Source organism: Ursus maritimus, unplaced genomic scaffold, assembly GCF_017311325.1.
Source record: "Ursus maritimus isolate PB19 unplaced genomic scaffold, ASM1731132v1 scaffold_6, whole genome shotgun sequence".
Taxonomy (NCBI): domain Eukaryota; kingdom Metazoa; phylum Chordata; class Mammalia; order Carnivora; family Ursidae; genus Ursus; species Ursus maritimus.
Genome location: NW_024426774.1, coordinates 42,502,917 through 42,527,544, shown reverse-complemented (window position 1 = coordinate 42,527,544; position 24,628 = coordinate 42,502,917). Strand labels below are relative to the sequence as shown.

The window sequence follows — 24,628 nt, the reverse complement described above, 5'->3', positions numbered from 1 at the left end:
AAGGGGGACATTTGAGCCAATGAAGGAGGAAAAATAGACTTTTGATAGGAGAGGGCCTATAATGTATTAAGCTAGAGGGCATATATGTAACTTTGAAATTGGCATATAATACAGTTAATTCAGAAGCATCTATCAGTCATCTCTCTTTGTTTTCCCTTGATATGATAAGCACTGGGAAAATTAAAGAGTTGAAACATTATTTCCATGGATAATGAGAACTGGGCATAGTTTAGAAAAATTTTTTATTCCCAGGCAGTAATTTAATCCATATTGCTAAATGAGTAATAGAGTCATAAATGTACCATTCTTCTCTTCCTTAATTGTGTGTGTTTTGTTTTTGTTTTTATTGCAGCTTCGGAAAGCAGTGATGGATCATATATCTGACTCTTTCTTGGAAACCAATGTCCCTTTGCTAGTTCTCATTGAGGCCGCGAAGAGTGGGAATGAAAAGGAAGTGAAGGAGTATGCCCAGGTTTTCCGTGAGCATGCCAACAAGCTGGTGGAGGTGAGTCAGGAGAAGCCTGAAGAGTAGAATTTGTTGTTGGGTTTAATCTCCACAAATGGCTCTTGGAATTTCAGTAGATAACGTTCTCTGGTTCTCTGAAGAGATAAAGTCTTGGAACCTATCTTTCGTTTACCTGCTGATGCTTCTATCACTTGCAGAGGAGGCAGGTTATCAGTATTCTCTCCTTTCTCTATCCCACAATTCTAAACGTGTTCTGGAACATGTGTGGTTATTTTCCTGGACAATAGGTAGAGGCTGAGAAAGGAGAGGTAGAAGGGATGCTCCAAAGTGCTAAATGCCAGCTTTGTTTTGAGGGAATAGAATTAAAATTGCTAAATGGAGGTTTAAACACTCTTCCCTTTTCTTCTTCCTTATCCCCCTCTCCACTCCATTCCCCCGAACCTAGATTAGCTGGCCACGTTATGAATTAGTGAAAAAAGCATCTCACTTTTCCCAAAGAGATACTGGGATTCCTGGTGAAGGATTTTGGGACAATAGGATCAGTCCAAGTTCAGAGTCCTAAATATATTCTATGCGTTAGAGAAACCTGTGGGAGTTGTTTTATAAATGCAGAATTGTGCTATGTAATATTGAAAAAATATTTAAGGCAAAGAAAATAAAAGTGAAATGGTAACCAAACTGCTTATAAGCTAGGAGCTGAAAACCAACAGCTTGGCAAAGGTTGGATTTAGTGATGTGGGACTGAACAGAAACTTAGAGATGTTAAATAGGAAGTGTTTGTGTGTGTGCCGGAGGAAGAGTCTAGAAGGGGAAAAGATCCCGGCAAATTTAGGGAGTAGTTATCAGGGCTAGGCTCTGAGTGCTTAAACACAACAACAAAACTCTGGTATATCCCCACTTTAATTTAGGATGAAAGAAATTACTCAAAATGACAGGCAACTTAAATGCAGCTAAGAGTAAAATAGATTATTTCTCGTTTTCTTCAGATAGCACAATTAAACACTGAATAAGTTCATCAAATGTGAAATCCTCTCCATTTTTCTTGGAGTGAGTGATAGGGCTGTGTTGGCGATTTAACTGAGACCTAAGCACCGACTTAGCTTGCTCTTTGGCTACTCCAACACTGTTGTTGCCTCTGGGGCTAAAAACACCAGGCCAGCAGGAAGTCCTCCATCAAGCCCAGGGGGAACCCCTGGTCCTCTAGGACACAGGCTGAGCCATTGTCACTAATGACAGCAGTCATCCAGTTGAGTGTGCAGAACCCTAGGCCACAATAATGGAACCTTTGAACTTCCCTTCATAACCCCAATGTCTTGAGGCAACACCAGTCTGGAGCTAAAAATAGACCTACTTAATTAAGACAGTCTCTTAAGACCTACTTAAAGGCAGTCTCTTGCTCTGTCTCCACCTACACGGCAAGCCCTGCATCACTCCTCACATTCCACCTACATGTTCCAGTTCACTTGGCCATTGAGGAATCCAGAGTCTTCCCAAGATTGATCTTGGAAGCCCTGGCTACTTCCTTGTTTTGAGAAAGAGAAGGTATAAAAAGGGGAGGGGTAAGGTTGGAAGGGGAAGGGGAGAAGGAAGAAGAAAAGAAATAATGCTGAATGAATGCTACAAAAGTTTTAAATATTCATATGTAACAAAATAGTAGTATTAACATTGAGATAGATCATGGCATTTATGTAACTTCAATGTTTATAAGATAATTCCAGAATTTATGAAAAAAGCATTAATTAATGGTGTGTTGTAGGCATGGTGAACAGAAAAAGGGACATGTGTTTAAAGTTCCGTGATAAACATACCCTACTTCCAGTCTTGTTTGTGTCATTCTGTAATCCTGTACCTAACCTCATTTGAGATAATAGTTATGGTTCAAACTTGATGCCCTGTGTAAGTGTGAGTCCAGATAGCCCTCATGTCTACTCATTCTCCCTTCTCCTGTGATAGACCCTGGACCCATTTACCATATCCCCTCATCCCATCTATAGGATTCACTGTGGGGGTATCCAGTCACTGTGAATGATCTTGACCCTAAACTTGTGGCAGAAGCAGAAGCTCAGGTCAGTCAGAACTCCATGTTTCAGAAAATCATTGTTTTGCTTCCCTCAGTTACTCCCTTCATTACCCCTGGGTGGCCACTGCAGCCAGCAGCATTTTGGAATATCTTGGTGCCTAGGAGATATAGGGACTGAGATGTGGAATTGGCCTCTGTTTGATTGGAGAGGACTGGAATCAAAAAATTTCTGTAGCTTATGTCCTTCAAACAAGTGCTAGACTACTGATGCATACATGTAAAAAAAAGGTGGAGCACTGGGCTGAGAGTCACCATTTTGAAAGTATTTGTATAGAAGTGGGCATCTTTCTGGGCCTTAGTGTTTGTGTCTGTAATGTGAAATATTTGGTTAATATATTGATTTTATGTCCATTGACCTTGATAATTCACCTACTAATTCCAGGAGTTTGACTGTTTACTTTTGGCTGTTCAGTATATACAATCATGCTGTCTGCAAATTATGACAGTTGTAGTTCTTTTCCAATTCTTTTACCTTGTTTTTTTCCTCTCATTATTACACTAGCAAGGACCTTCAGTACAATATTGTGGAAATTGATTTTGTTACTTCTAGATCTCTATGGGAACATTTTGATATGTTACCATTTATTCTATTGTTTGTTACGGGCTTCTTACAGATATTTTTATTTGCTTAATTTAGTTCTCTTGTTACTCATTCACTGAGAGTATAGAATTGTTTCAAACAATTTTTTCTGCGCATTTTGAGACAAGTATATGTCTTTTGTCTCCTTTAATCTCCTTCAGAAGTGTTGGCATCTAAATTATGCTTTCTCTGAAAAAATGAATAGGAAATTATTATTTCTTTTTAGTTTTTGGAAGTGAATGGGTAAAATTGCCATTACTTATTATTATTTCTTTTTAATAGTTGGAGGAATTCACCAAAACAGCAACCTAAGCCTAGGTGTTTATTTGAGGAAAGGTTTACAAATTGCATTTTCAATTATTTTTACTAAACATAAGACCATTTAAATTTTCTATTTCTTTTTGGGTCAGCTTTCATAAGTTGCATTTTGGGATTTTGTTATTTTTATTTAATTTTCTAATTGTTTGACATAAAATTATCCGTAATATTCTCCTTTTAAAAATAATCTGTATCTGCACTAGTATTTAACAAAAAGTTTTTATTCCTTATAGTGCTAACTGGTACCTTCTCTCTTTTTTCTCAATTACTTTTGCAAGAGATTTATAAATTTAATAATATATTCAATAACACAGCTTTAAGGCTTGCAGATTTTCTTTGTTCTCTATTTTATCTATTTATGCTGTTATCTTTATACTTTTTCTGCTTTCTTCTGGTATATATTACTGTTTTTCTGACTTTCTAAAATAAATAATCACATCATTGATTTTTAGCCTTTCTTAATTTAGTAATGTATGCATTTAAGGCTTAATTTTTCCCTAAGCTATGGTTTTATCTGGTTATTTTCTATTGACCTAGTTTTCAGCTCACTCATCCTGCTTCCATCTGTGTGCAATATGCTTGAAACTGATCTATTGGATTCAATTATTTTTTTAATCTCTAGTTAATTTTTTTTTCATTGAGTCTGGTTCTCTAGTAAATTCATTATTAGGTCCTCTCTTTTAAAGAGATATGTTAATCATAGTTATTTTTAAAGTCCAAATCAAAAAACTCCAATATTTGGGTCAATTTTGTTTCCATTTTGTGGTTGCCCCAGAGAGGGCAACTCTTCCCCAGCCACACACAAAAAATGGTTTGTATTTTGAGACTGGTGATGTAGCACATCTGTGAATTGGGTATGAACAGATTGATTAGTCACAAAAAGGGACTTTTGAGGAAGAGCAGAGCAGGCACCCAAGATAGTCCATAGTAGCTTCAACACAAAGAAGAAAAAGTAGGTTTGGTTTTTATCATGTTGGAGTTGAGACCTCCATGTGGGAGCTGGGATTTGAATGGTTCAAACTTCCCTACTGGTATTGGAAAAAAACGTGGGCTTTCTTACCTGCTTGCTCAGTTGTGGGGCAAGATGGAAAGAGGGGAAGCCTGGGTCTTAAAAGCTGTCTGCTATCAAACATTCAAAATGGAGTAAAAATCTTCATTATGATTCACCCCTGGTATTTGATTGATGACTGGAATATGCCATGTTTCATTTAATTGAATTTGAATTTGTTTAAGCAAGCTATTATGGAGCTCTGTGAGGCTTCCAAAATGGAGACAGATTTATTATGGCATCTGTTTTTGTTACTTGATTTTTATCTTGATTATGGACTTTTTATATGTCAGCTAATTTTTTATTAAATGGCCAACATTTGTATGGAGAAGTAAAAAGGGTCTGTGTTGTAGTCTGTTCGGGCTGCTGTAAGAAAACACCACAGACTGGGTAGTTTATAAACAACGGAAATTTATTTCTTACCGTTCTGGAGGCTGGGAGGTCCAAGATCAAGGCACCAGAATGGGTGAAGGCTCTCTTCCTGGTTGATAGCCGGTGCCTTCTCACTGTGTCCTTATGTAGTGGAAGGTGTAAGGGATCTCTGTGGAGTCTCTTTTCTGAGAACATTAATCCCATTCATGAGGGCACCATCCTTATGACCTTAGAGCCTCCATGGCTCCACCTCCTAGTACCATCATATTGGATATTAGGATTTCAATATATGAATTTTGGAGGACAGACACCACATTCAGACGATAGGGTCTGGATAGTGTTTTCTCTTTCCAGAAAGGATTCACTGTTCTCTAAAGGGCAGCAGTTGTGATGAGCATCGGGTGTTGAATCACTAAATTATACACCTGAAACTAATATTACACTGTATGTTAACTAACTGGAATTTAAATAAAAATTAAAAAAATAAAGGGCAGCAGAGACATAGACCATTTCAATCCAAAGACCGAAATGACTTGAGGCTAGTTTGTAGTCTTTGACAGGTGAATCTACCTTTCTTTTACCTTAGCCCTATGGGATAGTCTTCCAGGAGTGCAACTGGAGAACCGGATTGTTACTAAGTATCTTACCTCATTTATGAAGCAGTTTCTCCAGTTTTTGTTTTCCCACCATCATGATATGGTTGAAAATTTTGTTTGGCTTTTTGGATTCTTTTAATTTGCTTCTCTCTCCGTGCCAACCCCCCAACCCAGGGAGGTAGGGACAGGGAGTGGGAGGGGGGCAGAGAGAGAAAGAGAATCATAAGCAGTCCAGCTCAGAGCTTATGCAGAGCTGGATTTCACAACCCTGAGGTCATGATCTGAGTTGAAATCAAGAGTCAGACGCTTAAGCAACTGAGCCACCCAGATGCGCCTAATTTGTTGGTATGTGTAACTTAATGGAAAAGACCTTGATAGAAAAATCCCGTGATCAAGTGCCTTAACACCCCTTCTCCATGAGACCTTTGGTTCCTTGGCTGTCCCAGACTCCAGTTTTTGCCTCTCCAGCCCTATGAGATTGCTGGAAACTCTAAATTCTCTTCTTCTTAGCAGCTGCCTTCTATCTGGTGTCTCAGTTTCTCTTTCAACACTAAGAATTAGCAAATTCCTGGGAAGAAAAGTGAAATGCACAAAGTTGGGCTCCCCTAAATGAGCATTTCTTCTTTGATCTAGTCTAGGTTTTGAGCCCTTTGGCAGCTGTTCCATACTTTCAAGGAAATGACTTTTATTCTGCATTTCTAGTTGTACTAGTAGGAGAGTGGGTCTCTTACTGGCTATTCCTTCGGGGCTAGAAGTAGAAATCCCCAAGAGAGCTGGTTTAGATAGGTTTGTGGGGACTTTTTATTTGTTTGTTTCATTAATATTTTTGGTCCGAGATCTCTTTTTCAATGGAAATATTGAGCTTCCGTACTTCAAAGAAATACGTTAATCAATAAGAACAGTTCTTATTGAATTGAAATAACGATCTTTGTGCCTCGTCCGCTTCCTGCAGTTCCTTCACTTAGTGCCTTCTTCTGCCAAGCCCCACCTCACAATCCTCCCAAGGCACATTGGATCCCTGTTGGAGAACTTCTGATGGAGCTCTGAGTTGCCATTAATGAAAATTATGTAAGAATTATATATCAGATCATTTTGAATGGAGAATGAATGAATACATGAGATAATCTATGAATCAATGGTGACAATTTTAGCTCTTCAACATTTTTTTTGTTATTTTCATGATACTATATTCAACTTTCCATCAGTTTTTATGTTTTTTTTTCTCATATCTGTGGGCCAGTTTTTCCCAGTTCAGTATTTGCTGTTCATAGAGACTGATGTGATGAAACGAATGGAGGGTGTCACAACCTATAACACAATGTTGTAGTCCTTAGAAAATCTGTAACAAGGACAGTTTTAGTGCAAATAAAATATTAGCAAAATATGAATCAGAAAAAAATTAATTTAGCTTTTCGTGATTGCCTTAACAAGTAAAATTGTACGGTTTTCTTTCCCACAGTGTTGGTAACATTTCATAAAGACGAGGTGAACTTACACTAGAGTTTGTTGATTAAGAGAATTTAACAGGTCTGCTGTGATGCTTCGTGGCCTATAGTATCAGCCACTATAGGAAGTATGACCAGTAGAAATGAATATTTTTTTAAATGTAGCTCTTTTCCCTCATCTCCAGAAGCCAGCTAACTCATCCCCTCTGAGGTTTGGCTAAGGGCTTCAAGGCAGAGCTGACTCTGAGGGTGTGTGGAGCTGATCAGAGGACCCCTGTTGTACCTCCTTTCCAAGATCTTTGGAGAAATAGAATGCAAAGTATGGCAACTTAATATCAAAGTAATGTGGTCTGGGTAGTGGTGGCAAATGAGGGCAAAAGAAGCATTGTTGCAAAGGAAATAAAGACTAATCTGGAAAATGAGATACAGAATCAATACAGCTGTTTTCAGAACCTCCAAACTGGTTTTATCCTTTCCATTGCTTTCCTATACAATGTGCCTCTCTTCTTTCTCCTCCTACATCTCAACCATAAGCACCAAAAAAGTATGTATGCCGGCTACACATGCTATTGTCTGATGGACTGCAGTGTCCTCCCGCAGTCCTCTCTCATCTGCCTGACCGTCCTTCAGTCCCTTCTGCACACAGCAGCGGCCAGGTGAACTTTTAAAAATGTAAATCAGTCATTCAGTGTCCCTGCCTGAGACCATTCAGAGACTTCCTCCCATTCTCAGGCAAAAGACCAACCTATTAAAGATCTGTGCAAGGCTTTCATGATCTGGCCCCTTCTTCAGTCTCCAGGCTAGTCTTCCTGTCCTGTCCTGCTCCCCAAAACGTATCAGCCTGACACAAGCCATCTTTCACTTGTCAGGTGGGCGGTGCTCCCTCCTCCCCAGGCCTGGGTTTGTGTTGTCTCTTTCCTGACAGACCCCCCCTCCCCCATTCTTCCTCTTCCCCTCATTTCTAATCATTTTTCAGCTTTCAGCTGGAACATCATATCCCTAAATGGGATCAGTTCCCTGTGTTTTTTGCTCTTGTGGAACTTTAGTTACTTTTGATCTGCACACATCCAGCTCTACGACTGTATGGTATTTCTCCTGCTAGATTAGCAATTCCTTTAGAAGGGGCCATGTCTAATTGATTCCTAACCACGCTGCAGCACGTGGCTGCGCGGCTAGCACATAGCAGGTATTCAGCAAACAGATGTTGCCTAAAGAATGAATAAAATAATAAATGCAGCCAGGGATACTGCCAACTTTTTGGCCCCTGAGGTAATATATTTTAATAGCACGGCTGCAGGTCCCTAAACAGGTGCCTCTGGGGTTACTAAAGAGGCATTGTGCTTATTTAGTTCCCTAATTTACTACAAAGGAGGAATTTCAAATCTAAGAAGGAATAATGTGGAGAACTCCCATTTCTACTGAGTACAAAGGCCTTGCTGTTTGCAGGCTTGGGAGGAGATGAACGGACTCTGTCATGATTCTCCTGAGGTAGGCCCCTAACTCTGCTGTCATTTCTCTCCTGCTCACCACCTCACAAGCATGCAGTTGTCCTGATGCTTGGTTACTGAGGATGTGGGAGAGGGAGCGAGTTCTGGCCAGTAAAACACAATTGGGGCCGTAACAGTGATGAGTTACACAAGGGAATCTCAAGTCTTCGCTTCATTCTCTTAGTTACAACTGATGGCAGCACCCCCTGCAGGGCAAGACTTGTATCTGTAGCAAGTGGAAGGTTTGAAACAAGGGACAAATCCTAGTATCACTAATGTGATCATCAGGAAAGCGCAGACTGCCTGTTTCAGCCCTGAGTAAATTGCTTTTCTCAATCAGTCTTTCCACTTCATTCAGAAAAATTCATTCAGCAACAAATGTACGGAGTGGCCCCCGTGTGTTGACAGTTGCTGGCCGTGTAACCGTGAACAAACCAGCTAAACTTCCTGCTTTCATGGGGCATACGTTCTTCCGGTGAAGACAGAGAACAAGTGAGATAAATGTACAATAAGTAAGGTGGAACTCAGTGCCGAAGATCAAAATAACACCGAGTGGAGGGATAGAGAATGACGAAGGAGGGCATGTGAGGGCAGGAGAGCCTTGTCTCCTAAGATGGCTATTGAGCAGGGACCTGAAGGAAGTGGAAGACCATTCCGGATTGTGGCAACAGAAAGGGCCAAGACCCCCAAGGCAGCAGTGTGCTTGGCATGTTTGATCAAGAACAAAGAGACCAGTGTGCTTGCAGCTCAGACGGAAGGGAGACATTTCAGAGATGAGATTGAGGGCTGGGTGTAAAGACTGTCTTTGCTCAGATATTTTAATCTCTTGAAGGCTTTGAACAAAGGTATGACATGATCTGACTTCCATTTTGAGAATTATTGTGCTCCTATCTGGGAAATATACAGCAGAGTGACAAAAGTAGAAGGGAGAATAGATAAAAGGATCCAATCATCCAGCAAGGGGTTGGTGCTCTGACTAGAGGAGAGGCCGTGGAGGTGTGGGCAGAAGTGCTTAGATTTGGGTTATATTTACAAGGTTGAGCCAATGTATTGGGTGTGAGGCTGCGAGACACACAGGAGTCTGGGGTGACCTTTGGACATGCTGCAGCAGTGAAATCACCTGGAACTCTTAAAAAACACAGCCCACACTCTCGGACTGGTTCTTGATTGGCTCTGCCTGCAGCTTCTTGACAGGCGTGATCCCGAAAACCCTACACAAATATCTTGGGTTTAAATAAATACAGTAGAGCTTTGCAAAGTATAGGGTCTTCATTCAAACTGTGAACCAAAAAGAAAATAAAGAAAAGCTGCATCAGAAACTACATTGATAGAACTGGATGTCCATGTTTTTTTTAAAGTACAAACTGAGTATTCTCATCTTTTTCTCAATGCTGCCCTCCCCAATCCAATTAGTACGTTTGAACTGAATTAGTGGAATTTCTCAAATAATTGAGCCATAACAAATCTGCAAATCATAATACTTTATGAAGAGCTATTTTGTTCAGCTTAAGCACATGTTAAACTTAGTGTTTTTTTTCTGTCTTCGAAGAAGTGTGTAGTTAATTCCATCCCTTTCCAAATTCCCTGATTCCTAAACTCTGCCATATTATATAATTTTTCCTATAGCACACAGTAAAGCATTACCAAAAAGTTCAAGCATTCACCTTAAACTCTTAATAATTATTTAAATATAGGGCTAGGGTTTCCTTTGTAAGCTCTCATTACCTTATTTAATGCTTTCGACAACCTAATGAAAAAGCTGCTATTTTTCCACTCCATTTTACAGATGAGATAACTGAGATTTCAAGAAGCTTAATAACTTGACCAATGTCATACAGATAGAGGCAGAATTCATGCACCAGTCCAGGTACCCCAGACTCCAGAGACCATGCTGTTAACCACTGTGCAGCACTGCCCCTAGGCTTTTGTCCAAGGTGTACATACAGAATAGAGTCCAGTCCTTCAGGTAAATATTTAGTACAGTGCCTGGCCCCAAAGTAATCGCTTGGAGATGTTAGCTACTTCTGTACAGGTTCCATATCTCTCCAATCACATTGCAGAGAGGAGCCGCTCTTGACTGCCCACATTCCTGGGGGTAACACATACTACTACAAGTGGATTCCTCTACACCCTAGTGTAGTAGATCATCCAAGCTGCTTTTTGGTACTGGTATTGGGCATAAGTTAAGCTTACTTACTAGCTTCATGAATCTTCGTCTCCACAGCATGCATCATTTATGCCTGCTTAAATTACTAAATGCCATGGACTTTCAAGGTTGCTTCCAAATCGTAGATTCTAAAGATTTTAAATATTTCACGGCAAAGGTCTACTGCGTTGCTTGGGTTAACTACGCACATAACGTAAACACTTCCAGGTTACATTTCTATCTTTACAACACAGTCAATATGCAAAGTGCAAGGCCATATTTGGAAGTCAGTTATTTTTCAGATCTAAGATGAACTGTTCATTTCCACCAAAACTTGGTTTCCTGGCATCTAGGTAGAAACTTGTCCCACCATGACCTACCCTTAAAATTCATCCAAAAGGTGAGTTAAGTACACTTAGAAGAAATGTCCAGAAAAGAGAGGCCGGTTAACTATATTGCCCTTACCTAAGGAGAAGAGGAAGAATAATCAACACTTAGCTTCTCTATGCTAGGTATTATTATAATTTCCACACATTATCTCTGTAGTCCTCTTAACAAGTGGGTGCTTTAATCATCGATATCACAGTTTTGCAGATTAGAAAACTGAGGCCCAAGGAAACTTAAAGCAGCCCGACCAAAGTCACCCAAATCACCAGCTGATGAGTGAGTGACAGAGACAGAATTCCGTCCTCCCACCCCTCTCCTTTTCTGTACATGCGTATGTATTCGTAGTTATAGTCATTAGCCTTTTACATTTGTTAAGGGTTTGTCCTCACCACAATAAAATCATAACCCAGCACCATATTAGTATTCTTTTCGTCTACTCTCCAAAGTTGAGAAAGAGTAGTAATATTGTATATCAGAAAGATTCTGAAGAACCTGGGTCTGGGCTGTGATGGTGATGCTGCCGAATCAGGCTTTGGAGGGTGACCTTCGGTGTCACTGCTGCAGATGGGTTGGAGATATTTGGTCTTTTGTTCTACTAAATAATGAGTTTTATTGTTTCATCATCCATGTAGGGAGTGACTGTTCTCTGTAAGTATTTGTGTATTCTCCTTAGCTGTGTTTTCTGCAGCTGTTTAAAGGTATGTCTATTTAGTCCAGCTAACTCAGAGACTTCGCTGTGCAGTATAACCTTACATTATTAAGGTCAGACCCCTTCAGTGCAAAAAATGAAAAATTGAGCCCCATTAAAAATGATGTGGTTTTTTTAATACAAAAGTTTTTAATTGCCCAGGAAAAAAACACTTCAATGCTCATGTGTTCAGTCTTTGTTAGCTCTAAGGGCTTTTTATATCACAAAGCCCCCTGGCCAGCCTGGAGCCATAGTTTGAGAGGGATGGTATGTTGGGGCATTGCTCTTTTGAACTAAAAATTTTCAGATTACTGTTACTCCATTAGCTTTAGAAGGTTGTGGAGTTTAACTTTACAGAGCCCTGTGGCCAGCCTGAGGCTCAGCATATATGTACTTTCAACATTTACCTTAAAAATCAACACTGGGTCCTTTGCATCTGCTGACTGGGATTTCTCTGACAGTGTACTGATCTACCCTATGGCTGTGAGAATGATCAAATCACTGTAATCCTCTGACCCTTGCACTGAATCTGGCACCTCATCATTTAGATCCTGTCCATCTCTAACATTCTGTATTCTAAGGACCTTTCGTGATTTCAGATTCTAAGAAAAAGGAAGACCCAAATAAGTGTCCTGTTCTAGAATGCATTCGTGATTGAAACTGAAATTTGGGGATTACGAGAAGACCACGTCACTGCAATAGTTTACTGGTGCCCTCTTGACTCAAACACACCACTGAAGCTTGGGGTGTAGTAGGTGACTAAGCTGTCTTGGAGCATAAAGTAACCAAAAATATGGATTCCATCACTACTTATCATACTCCCATGGCTTTTATCTGTGACTGACCCAGTGTCTGAAAGATAGGTTTGAAAGGCTATTAATCAACTTGGTGGTTATATAGGCAGGGACCAAAGAGAGGCTGCAGGTCAATGCCTGCCACAGAAAAAAATCTACATATTAGCTAAATTGTTTATGAGATAAGTTATTTATATGAATTAAAAGCTTGCATTTTTTTTTCTCCTTCTGCAAGCTTATTAGTGCCTGCTGGTGAAAGCCAATAGTCGTGAATGGTGCCAAGGAATACCAGGTGGTATGGCATTCTATAGCATATCCCACTCCAATCTCCAAAAGGTATTCTCTGCCCCGCAGAGCCACTCTATCATGTATGAGTATGTGGGTATGCATATTAGACATAGACATGCATTCTTTGATCTAAAGAACAAATATTTTTTTCCCATCATATGCAAGATAGAATATGAACATCTTTAGGGGAAAAAAAGATGTTTTAATTGACCTTTAATACAAAAGCAAAGTAAAAACTGCCTGTAATACAAATGTACCTTCCAGAAACATGCCCACTGCTTTTTCCAACCAGATTGCTGCCCTCCTATTTAGATATTCTAGAGTTGCCACAGAGTGTGAATTTCACATATCCAAAGTACCTGGGAATTGAGTCAATATTTTCATTTGATGCCAGTTGCCACCAAAATATAGTTTCTTACTTAGACTGACAAGTTGCTCTTTCCTATGCTAAAGCAATAGGAGCCCATGATTTATCTTTCCTAAATGTTTTCTTGGAAGACTGAAAACACAAACATTTTTCCAAATCTCTAAAATGTCCTGAGCGAATGATTCCCTTCCCAGGTTTATGTGGAAGGATCCGAGGCATCAGTCCCACCAGCTCCCCTCACCCACCCACGTAGTTTTTCTTATTTTTTGTTTTCTTATTTTAAATTTCCTAAAAAGGCTGGTTTGTAACTTAATTTCAAAACACAAGATGCTTTGATGTTGAAGCCTGTATGTATGGGCAAAAATGCACTTCAGACTGCCTGTATGAGGAATGGCGTTGCAGATTTTCTGTAAAATGTTATGACGGTTTCCACGTGGAGACAGAAGCTTGAAGGTTGTTAATGGCAGGGGAGCAGCAGAATTTCCTATGGATCAGTAGTTTTGCAAGCTAAAAATAGGCAGTGATTTGACCTATCCCACTGCAACACCCAGCTAAGGAGACTGTTTTGATCCCATAATCAAGTAGCTCAAAAAGTCAAGTCTTTTCAAGTAGGCACCTTCAAGTATCTGTTACATGCAGCTTAAAAAAAAAAAAAAAAATTTGCAATTTACATTCAAATTGGTATACTTTTCACATGCCCATTCTAGAAACATGACTCCAGGCAGGTCTTTGTCCCCATCAGAGGACCTCTACCATGTTAGCCTTATACCCATCTGGGGAAGAAGCTTGGGTGGGCCCCCTGTGGAGGGTGAATCCCTAATCATCCCTGTTCCTAAACAGAGCTGACAAAGACGTAGCCAGACTCTCATTTAAGGGGCAGTCAGGGATTGGGGACAAGTCATGTTCTTGCAGAGGAAACTGGGAATACAGTTAGGGACAGTGCAAGAGGTGAGGTTCAGGCTGCCATGGCAAGGTCAGAAGCTCAGGGAGGCAGAAGGGAGACTGGAAGCGTTTATATTGGAGGAAATTGGGAAGAGGAAGATTTAATGGGCAGGAAGACAGGGAATCTGTTTGCCTCCACTAACTGCTCTACCAGACGCAGCTCAGATTCATAAATTGGAATCTTGCTATTTCTTTGCCCTTGAATTTTGCCTTGAGGACCATTTCCCCCTCTCTTTGACTTCATACACTCTGTTTGACCTCTGTTATTTATCCCCATGGTCCTCCTATCACCAGAAACCCTTTAAATAGGCATTAAATACATCTGTAGATTTTAGTGCCTTGCATTTCTACAAATACTGGTTATATTATTGCCCATTACTTCCCCCGATTTTTTTTTTCTTTTTTTGAGGGAGGGAGGAATCTAATATCCAGTGAATTCTCTTTGTTTGATTTTTGCCTGGAATTTGGAGAGTAACAATTGCTTTTCTCAAAATAAGAACAATTCAGTCTTTGTCCCAGTTGCTTCACTAGAGTTTTGGAAGAAGAGCTTTTGCTCAAATACCATCCATAAATGGCTGCCGCAGAATTCTGAATAGTTTCTCACGGTCAACAAGTACCGATGACGTTTGTACAAGTGATTTTCTATCCCTGAAAAGTCCAAGTATAAATTCACAAGGAGAGTATTGAAACTTAATTTCTTCAGCCTGTCTTGGAGAACTTCCCTGTGAAGTGACTATTTCCATCACAAGTTTTTCTCAAAGGAGGAAGTCAGTTAAGTGAGGTTTTCATTTTCACAAAGTCGCTTGTCATCTCCTAGCCACAATAACTTATTAAGTTATCTCCCACAATAGCTTTCAAAGGACTCAACTCTTTGTTCAAAGGAATTTACGATTTTGCAGAAACTTCATGCATTAGTAGCTGTTACAGTGATATACTTGGGATTGCATAACATTCTGGACTAACACGTGGGTGATCATGATTTTAAAAGAGCTAATCTCCTCTGAGTGAAATGTTATACATGAGTAGAGATTATGAAGATCAAAGTGTTTGGTGAAGAAAATATAATTCCAGTAGGGTTTCTCAACTTCTTCAGTATTGACATTTTATGCTCATAAATCTTTGTTGTGAGAGGCTGTCCTGTGCCTGGTAGGATGCTCAGCAGCAACCCTGGACTCTGCCCACCAGATGCCACTGGTACCTTGTCCTCCAGTTCTGACCACCAAAAATGCTACAGAAATCACCATACATCCCCTGAGGGACAAAATAGTCCCTAGTCAAGATCACTTCTCTATCATCTTGAAGTAAAATAAATATGTATATCGTAAATATAATTGTGCACATTCAGTGCTCCTTACCTGCACTGGTTACTTTGTAATACACATTATTTTATCTGGATAAAATGACTGGATGACAGAATAGGTTGAAGGTCTATTTCTTAATTAAGATTACCTCTGAAATCGCTGTTACTCAAAACTCTCACTAATTTCTCTCCCCATAATTGTCCCCAGACGATTTCCCTATGATATTCAATGTTTCCGAAAATCTCACCACCTAAAGAATGTCTTAATAGCCTGAAACTACTTCCAGAAGAGGACACTTAACTGTTGTTCAAATAGAAATACCACATTAGGATTCTCTCACCGATTTCTTTTCACTAAGGCAGCTGGCTAAAAACTAAGGCTCTAATGAAAAAGGACAGGTACTGGTATTAGAGGAGAAGGTGGGTAGATGATAACATGCTTGGAGAGACGCCCACAGAGAAGATTATGGGAGATGACAAGGGCCACCCTCTTTCACGTCACCAGTAAGCTTCAGGACCAGTTATTAAATAAGACTATGGGGCAGACATCACACATGCTCAATAAACGCTTGTTATTTGAGAGTTAAATTTGGGTTGGAATTCCCCAGACTGGCCTGGTCTTTATTGTCTTTCTATTACTTTCTTTAAAAGGGAAAGAAAACCCTCCACAAGCTCTAGCGCAATTAATAGCTTTCCTTAGTGCTCTGACGTATCACAAATTTGCTATCTCTGAGCCGTCACTCCTGCTATTTGCTCAGGCAAATATTTGGTTATAGAAAACAACCAAAGGGGCTGACATGATGAAAGTAATGTTTTGGGTGGTTACTGTGAATCAACTTTATTCTTTTTTAATGCTAAAATATGGATAAAGTTTCAAATGTCACGGCATTCAACTTCCTAAAAACTATTTGCCTCCAAATTACCCTGTCAAAGGCAGTCCAGTAGGTGCATAATTAGTAATAAGTCAGTGCTTATTTGCCAAGTCTATTTATTTAGTTGGCAATTTTTTTCCTGGCATTTATTCCAAATCTGTTTGATAAAATGGACAATCCTAAGGTGTAGGCATTGTATTCATTTGCTAGGGCCGCCATAATAAAATACCACAACTTGAGTGGTTTAAACAACAGAAATTTATTTTCTCCCAGTTCTGGGGGCTGGAGGTCCAAGAGGAAGGTGCTGGCAGGTTTGGTTTCTCCTGAGGCATCTCTCCTGGGCTTGCAGATGGCTACCTGTTCGTGTCCTCAGATAGTCTTTCCTCTGTGTGTGCACATCCCTGGTGTTTCCTTGTGTGTCTAAATTTCCTCTTCTTATAAGGACACCAGTCAGATTGGTTTAGGGCTCACTCTGCCAGTAACTTAATCATGTATTTAAGGGCCCTATCCCCCAATACAGCCACAGTCTGAGGTACTAGAAGTTAGGGCTTCAACATATGAATTTGGGGGACATAATTCAGTGCATAAAAGATACCACTTGGCTTTCTTTATGAGAAAAATGGGCAGAAATATTTACTTTCAGATGTGTTTTGAAGGATTTATGTTTCAGGTTTTACTTGCTGTTTAAGCCAATAATTGCCTACCTCAAAGGTGAATTTTCTAGTGCTCTCAGTTGTCACTAATTCTTTTTCTCTGAAAGATATTTTTACACATTAAAAAAAAAAGTCCTTAACCTTTAGAGCATGCCTGACTGCCTTAAGAAGTTCCTGCAGCACTTAAGTCTGATTCGGACTACTATGGTCTGTCATGATATTCTTGGTATTCTTCATACTGTCCATTTCCAATGTATTGGAAAGAGACTTGTGTGAGGTCTTCACTCTTCTATAATTTATTCGCCAACACCTGTGTCTTTTCCTCCCAGGATTCATCACTAATGCTAACCCATGAAGGCACTATGTGCTCCCCCTGCCATCACACACTTCTTACCCATCCATGCTAAGGTACTCAACCTGCAATCTGAAAGATCCCCTCTGAAGGTGTGTTCTAAACAGCGACAAACCTACACAAGACCCTGTTAGCTGAAAGGGCTCACAGAGGGGTGAAGGGTGGGTGTTGTACTGACCACAGCTTCCTGTCCTCCGTCTGGGAAGATCACTTCCTAGCCTGAGCAACTACCATCCTCTGATCCAGTCTGTTGCCACTGCTGTTTGAGGATTTGTATTTTTAAAAATCCCTTTCTGTTTTTGATAGTAAAATATTCACTGAAAAGTATATGAGTGAACACAGTAGGGGTGGGAAGTGAGGACAATAATGATATTGAATATATCATGTAATTATAAGCTAGACTCTTCCAAGTCTAAATAATTCCTTGACTACTTAGAGCCTGTTGCCAGCTGCATCAACTGCAGCCAGGGTATCTTATTATAAACTAGTGATTTACCCTAGCAACAAAGGCAGTCAGGAAAAATTCATCATCAATTTATTTTTCTTTCTACCAATGCATTTTAATGTTAAGATATTTGCAAAAAAGGTGGAAATTATGTGAATAAATGAAGCATTGTATGCAGCTGTGCTTGACAATAACATCTAGTGTTTGTATGGCATTTTAATATTTTAATATTTTATGTTTTTATATTTTTCAAAAACACTTTCATCACTATGCATTTAATTCTTGGAACAGTCCACTGATAAGATAAGGCAAATTGCTTTCCCAAGAGATGCCATACTGCTAGTTGGTAAGAGACGTGATTGTATAGTCAAATTTCCACCATCCCAATTTTATTTCCACTCAGCCAGTATTAACTGAGTACCTACAACATACCAGATACTGTTCTGAACATGTGGGATGTGTCCATGAACAAAACAGAAATCTCTACCCTTGGGGAACTTAATTCTAACTACAGAAGACAGACAATAAATGATTGACAAAATAAATATGTGACTGACTTACTAATTAGAAGGTGGCAATGTAGGGAAGGAAGGAGCAGATGTAGAGAACTAATGGAGATTAGGGATGGGGGTTGCAATTTTAATTTGAGTTGTCAAAAGAGACTAAGGTGAGAAAGTGACAGTTGAGCAAAGTCTGGAAAAGAGTGAGTTTGGTGTTTAGTAATGTATCCACTGTGCCTTCCTTCCATGTGGACATTGGTCATATCATACTAACCCAAACAGCCTGAAAATATTTTCTTAGAAACCTTAATAATCACAGAGTGATTAAAAAGAACAATGGGCCTCGGTACCTGTAAAACATGGCAACATGGAGCTAGCAGAAAACCAATCCTCTTCTCTCAGAGTCCTGGTAAACAGGAAATGGCAATGTCTTTTTTTTTTTTTTTTTTTTTGGTCCAACTTTATTGAGGAATAATTGACAAATGGAATTGAGTGTATTTAAAATCTACAGTGCAATGGATATACATACACATTGTGGAATGATAAGGTCAACATAATGAACACATCCATCAGCTCACACAGTTAACTTTTTTTGGGGGGGGAGGGGCGAGAATCCTTAAAACCTACTCCCGGCAACTTTCAAGTATACAATACTATATACTATTAAGTATAGTCATCATGTTGTACATTAGATCCTCAGAACTTATCCTGTAACTGAAACTTTGTGCCCCATCTTCCCCTCCCCCAGTCACTAGCAATTACCATTCTATTCTCTGTTTCTATGAAATTGGCCTTTTTTAGATTCCACAGGTAAGTGATGCCATGTAGTTTTTGTCTTTCCCTGATTGTTTTTTTTTCTCTTAGTATGATATCTTCTAGTTTTACCCATGTTATTGCAAATGGGAGAATTCCCTTCTCTTTTGTAGCTGAATCACATATATACATTTTTCTATATATTATGTGTATGTGTATATATATATATATATATATATATTCACTTATAAATACATACATTTTCTTTATTCATTCATCAAAAGACACTTAAGTTGTTTCTATGCCTTGGCTATTATGAATAATGATGCAATGAACATTGAGGTGCAGCTATGTCTTTTGAGATACTGATTTCATTTCTCTCAGATATACCCAGAGTGGGATTACTAGGTCATATGTTAGTTATATTTTTAACTTTTGGGGGAAGCTCAGTAGTGTTTTCTATAGTGGCTATATCAGTTTACACTCACACTAGCAGTGTACAAATGTTCCCTTTTCTCCACATCCTCTCCAGCACTTATGTCTTGCCTTTTTGATAATAACCATTCTAACAGGTGAGGGATTATATCTCATTGTGGATTTGATTTGCATTTCCCTGATGATGAGTAATATTGAGCACCTTTGCATTTACCTGTTGGTCATCTTTATATTTTCTTTGGAAAAATATTTGTTCAGGTCCTTAACTCATTAAAAAATTTTTTTTTGATTATTTGTTTTCTTCTATTGAGTTGTATGAGTTCTTTCATATATTTTGGATGTTCACCCCTCACCATGGTTACAAATGTTTTTTCCCATTCTATAGGTTGCCTTTTCAATTTACTGTTTGTTTCCTTTGCAGTGCAAAAGCTTTTCAGCTTAATGCAGTTCCAGTTGTTTCTTTCAGCCTTTGTTGCCTGCACATTTGGTGTCTTATTAAAGGAATCATTGCCAAGACCAATGTCAAGGAACTTTTTCCTGTTTTCTTCTGGGAGTTATATGGTTTCAGGTCTCACAATGAAGTCTTCAATCCACTTCAAGTTAGTTTTTGTGACCGTTGTAAGATAAGGGTTCAAGTTTCATTGTTTTGCATGTGGATATCTAGTTTTCCCAACACCATTTATTAAAGTGACTATCCTTTTCCTATTGTGTGTTTTTGGCACCCTTGTAAAAAATTAGTTGATGTTATATGCATGGATTGATGTTTATTTCTGGGCTCTCTGTTCTGTTGCACTGGTCCATGTGTCTGTTTTATGCTAATACCGACTGTTTTGATTCCTATAGCTTTGTAATGTGGCTTGAAATCAGAAAGTATGATGCCTCCATTTTTCTTCTATCTCAAGATTGCTTTGGCTATTTAGGGTCTTTTATAGTTCAAGTTTTAGGATATTTTTATGTGAAAAAATGCCTTTGGGATTTTGATAGAAATTGTTTTGATTCTGTAGATTGCTTTGGGTAGTATGGGCATCTTCACAATATTAACTCTTTCAGCCCATGAACACAGGATGTCTTTCTATTTATTTGTCTTCAGTTTTTTTCTGTCAATGTGTTATAGTTTTCAGTGTATAGGTTTTTCACTTCCTTGGTTAAACTTATTTCTTAGTACTTTATTGTTTTTGGTGCTCTTGTAATTGAGATTATTGATTTCATTTTCTGTTAGCTCCCTGATAGAGTATATAGAAATGCAACTGATTTTTGTAGGTTGATTTTGTATTCTGCAGCTTTACTGAATTCATTTAGTAGTTCTAACAGTTTTGAGTATGTGTGAAGTCTTTAGGATTTTCTGTATATAAGATCATATCATCTGCAGACAATTTTACTTCTTCCTTTCAAATCTGTATGCCTTTCATTTCTTTTCTTGACTAATTGCTATGGCTAGGAGGTCCAGTGCTATGTTGAATAGAACTGGTATAAGTAGGCAGATTTCTCTTGTTCCTGATCTTAAAGGAAAGGCTTTTAAATCTTTACCATTGAGTATCATGTTAGCTGTGGGCTTGTCAAATATGGCTTTACCATGATGGTACATTCCTTTTATACCTAATCTGTAGAATGTTTTTATCATGAAAAGGTGTTCAGTTTTGTAAGACACTTTTTTTTTTTGCTTTTATTGAAAAGCTATAAAGTCATATGATTTTATCCTTCATTCTGTCAATGTGTATCACATTTATTGATTCGCATATGTTGAACCTCCCTTGCATCCCAGGGATGAATTCCATTTTATCATTGCCTTTTTAGGATAGGCACTTTCCAACTTTTTATGGAGATCTTAGATTTAAAGAAATAAGGAATGTTTCTATCAATACTGAAATCATGGCCGTCATGGCCTGATTGACATTCCTTATAAGATGCCCACATGAATATTTGGGCATAAGACTGCTCACATACTGATAGAAAGTTAGTACTTCTCTTTGTCCCTAAGATTATTCCTTAAGGGCTTTATTATACATTGAACACCTAGCTCCTTACTGTTGGTGAAGGATAAAGAAGGGAAAACAGAACTTCAAAAGGGGAGTTAGGTGTCTACTCTGAGCAGCAAAAAGAACATTTTGATGAATTTGTGGCCTAAATGCTAGAAAACCATATCTGATATCCCTTAGAGGAGAGCCTTTTAGCCTGTGATTTCACATTCTATCTTGTGATCTCAAATTAGTTCAGTAGGGTAGAACAGGCTGGGTAATCTTGTGGTAATAAATAACCCTCATTGTCAGTGCCTTAGAAGAGCATAGGTCTAATTTTCCTTCCTCCTACATGTCCATCAAGAGTTCTAGGGTTATTTGGCCACCCTTGTTCCTTCTTGTCATACTTACTCCAGGACTCAGACTGATGGAGTGGCCAATATTTGTGGCTGATACATGCCAGTATTTGTAGCTGAGGGGAAAGTAATGCTTCCACTTGGAAGTAGCACTTGCTTCCCCTAGCAGTCTGTTGACTAGAGAAAGTTTATCTGAACTGACCTATTTTTAAGTACTTACAGAATTAAATCCTCTCCTGTAACTGGAAGGAGAAAGGGCCAGAATATTTGTAACTTGTATAGGAATTAGCACAATGGGTACCATTTTGAAACTTCTATATATCCTGAGACTTAAAAAAAAATCTATTGGAGAAGTTGCTTTTTTGCTTTTTGGTGAGGTGTTCTTTTGGCTGCTCTGGCTGGATACCTCATTCTTGTGAAGTTCTCCATTTTTCAGGAAAGAGAAGGGAAGACCAATTTGTTCCAAGATTTGAAATTAAGAGATGAAATTGAAGGTCGACACAGATGGGAAAGACAGTTTTGTTGAGAGTACACTGAATGTGCATTAATGATGAACTGATTTTTCTCAGAAGCTCATGTTTGTTTGAAAAAAAAGAGTTTTATGTTTCAGTGATAAAACTTTAAAAAAATTACAATTCTGTACCATAGACAACACTCTGTTCCCTTGTCTACATGACTTCTGTGATGTAATTCCAAGATATTGGGATCTGTAGCTCCTAAGAAGGGCTCGTGTGGGTAGAAAAATCTGACAAATACTACAGGTTAGCTGAGTGATGAGCTTAGTTAAGAAATGGAGACAGAACTGGAAGGCTAAATGGATGGCAAAGATCACACAAGAAATAAGTTGAGTCTAAGGATCAGAAAATATGAAAGAGGGGGCCCCTAGGTGGCTCAGTTAGTTAAGCATCTGCCCTTGGATCAGGTCATGATCCCAGGGTCCTGGGATCGAACCCTGCATGGGGATCCCCATGTATAAGGGAGCCTGCCTCTCTCTCTGCCTCTGTCCCTCCCCCTCCCCCTGCTCATTCTCTCTCTATCTCTAAAAAAAAAGAAAAGAAAAGAAAAGAAAGGAAAAGATGAAAGAGGAGAAGCAAGAGATAGAGAACTCAGTCAGGAGCTAGAGATGCCCATGTGAGCTCTTTCCCTAGGGCAAAAACTAAAGATCAGACCTTGCGGATGGTAGATCAGGCAGACATGGACTTAGCTAGTTCTGCCTTTTTTACAATGAGGCTGCTTACCTGTCTGTAGTCACAGTAGGGATGGGGGATCCTTGATTGATTGATGATTGATTGATTGATAGTTCCAGAGGTAGAGTTTAGTGATTCATCAGTTGCACCCAGTGCTTATTACATCAAGTACCCTCCTTAATGCCCATCATCCAGTAACCCCATCCCCCCACCCACATCCCCTCCAGCAACCCTAAGTTTGTTTCTTGTGGTTAAGAGTCTGTTATGGTTTGTCTCCCTCTCTGATTTCGTCATAAAACAAATTCTTATTATATATTATATTATATTATATTATATTATATTATATTATATATTATTTATATTATAATTATTTTCCCTCCCTTCCCTATGTTCGTATGTTTTGTTTCTCAAATTCCACATATGAGTGAAATCATATGATATTTGTCTTTCTCTGACTGACTTATTTCCCTAGGCATAATAGCCTCTAGTTCCATCCACGTTGTTGCAAATGATAAGTTTTAATTTTCTGATGGCTGAGTAATGTTCCATTACTCCATATATATACCACATCTTTTTCATCGATTCATCCATCAATAGACATCTGGGCTCTTTCCATATTTTGGCTATTGTGGACCTTGCTGCTATAAATATTGGGGTGCATGTGCCCCTTTGAATCACTATATTTGTATCCTTTGGATCAATACCCAGTAGTGCAATTGCTGGGTCATAAGGTAGCTGTATTTTTAACTTTATGAGGAACCTCCATACTCTTTTCCAGAGTGGCTGTACTAGATATCTATGTTTAAATTCAGGCCTTGGGGGCACCTGGGTGGCTCACTCAGTTAAGCATCTGCCTTTGGTTCAGGTCAAGATCCCAGATTCCTGGGATGGAGCCCCACATTGGGCTCCCTGCTCAACAGGGAGTCTGCTTCTCCCTCTATCTCTGCTCCTCCCCCCTGCTTGTGCTCTCTCTCTCTCTCTCTCAATAAATAAATAAAATCTTTAAAAATAAATAAACTCAGGCTGTTAGGGAAGTTCCAAAAATAAATATTTTTTGAAAATGACTGAATCCTCAATCTGCAAAAACAATGACAAGTGGTTTATATTTGTATTTGTAACCTGAATATGAGTGAACTGTCTTGATCTAGCTCTAAGACCAGTCTCTATATGGGTCACATACCCCAAAAGAAGCATAGGTCTGGCTCAAAAAGCTTTGGAGACAAGCATGGATCTATACTGAAGTTTTAACTGAGGATATATAAGGGAGAAAAAGGGCTTATATAGCCAAATTTGCTTTAAAAATTCTCTTTAGTAAACTCTTGCTTTCCTCACATTTCCTTCTTTTGTGCTACCACTCCAGTCTCTGCTAATATGGCATATTGAGTGACCAGTGGCAGATGTGGAATTCCAATTGCCTAGTTTGAATATTGGTTCTAACACTTGTTAGTTGGGCTGTCCCTAAGTTACTTAAACTCTGCAAAGCAGTTTGCTCATCTGTAGAATAAAAATAATATTGGAGTGCTTGTGAGGGTGAGTAGCTTATATGTGACAAACATAGAGAAGGACCTGGCACATACCAAGTTCTCATGAAGTATTAGCTCCTATTATATTCAGAACCCTAGCCCTTACAACCTTCTTCCCCACTTCCCCTCCTTCTCTCTTCTAACCCTCTGTATCTTTATTTCCACCTTCTACTTATCCAAGGCTTCTTCAATTCTTCATCTTTGCCTAGCAGTACATCTCCATATTGAAGCAACTTGCCTCCTTAGGAGATGGAGGAGTGGGAAAGACAGTAAATAGCTATATTTAATGTCTT

General features: G+C 39.0%; 1 protein-coding gene across 4 annotated transcripts in view; it reads left to right on the top strand.

The window, feature by feature from the left end:
• The window catches only part of CTNNA2 (catenin alpha 2), a 952,920-nt gene that overhangs the window by 708,156 nt on the left and 220,136 nt on the right, over window positions 1-24,628 (top strand). For all 4 annotated transcript variants that reach the window (XM_008700056.2, XM_008700055.2, XM_008700054.2 and 1 more), the window contains one exon: window positions 353-505. In XM_008700056.2, the coding sequence (XP_008698278.1) occupies window positions 353-505 (153 nt within the window). The remainder of the gene's footprint in view (window positions 1-352; window positions 506-24,628) is intronic.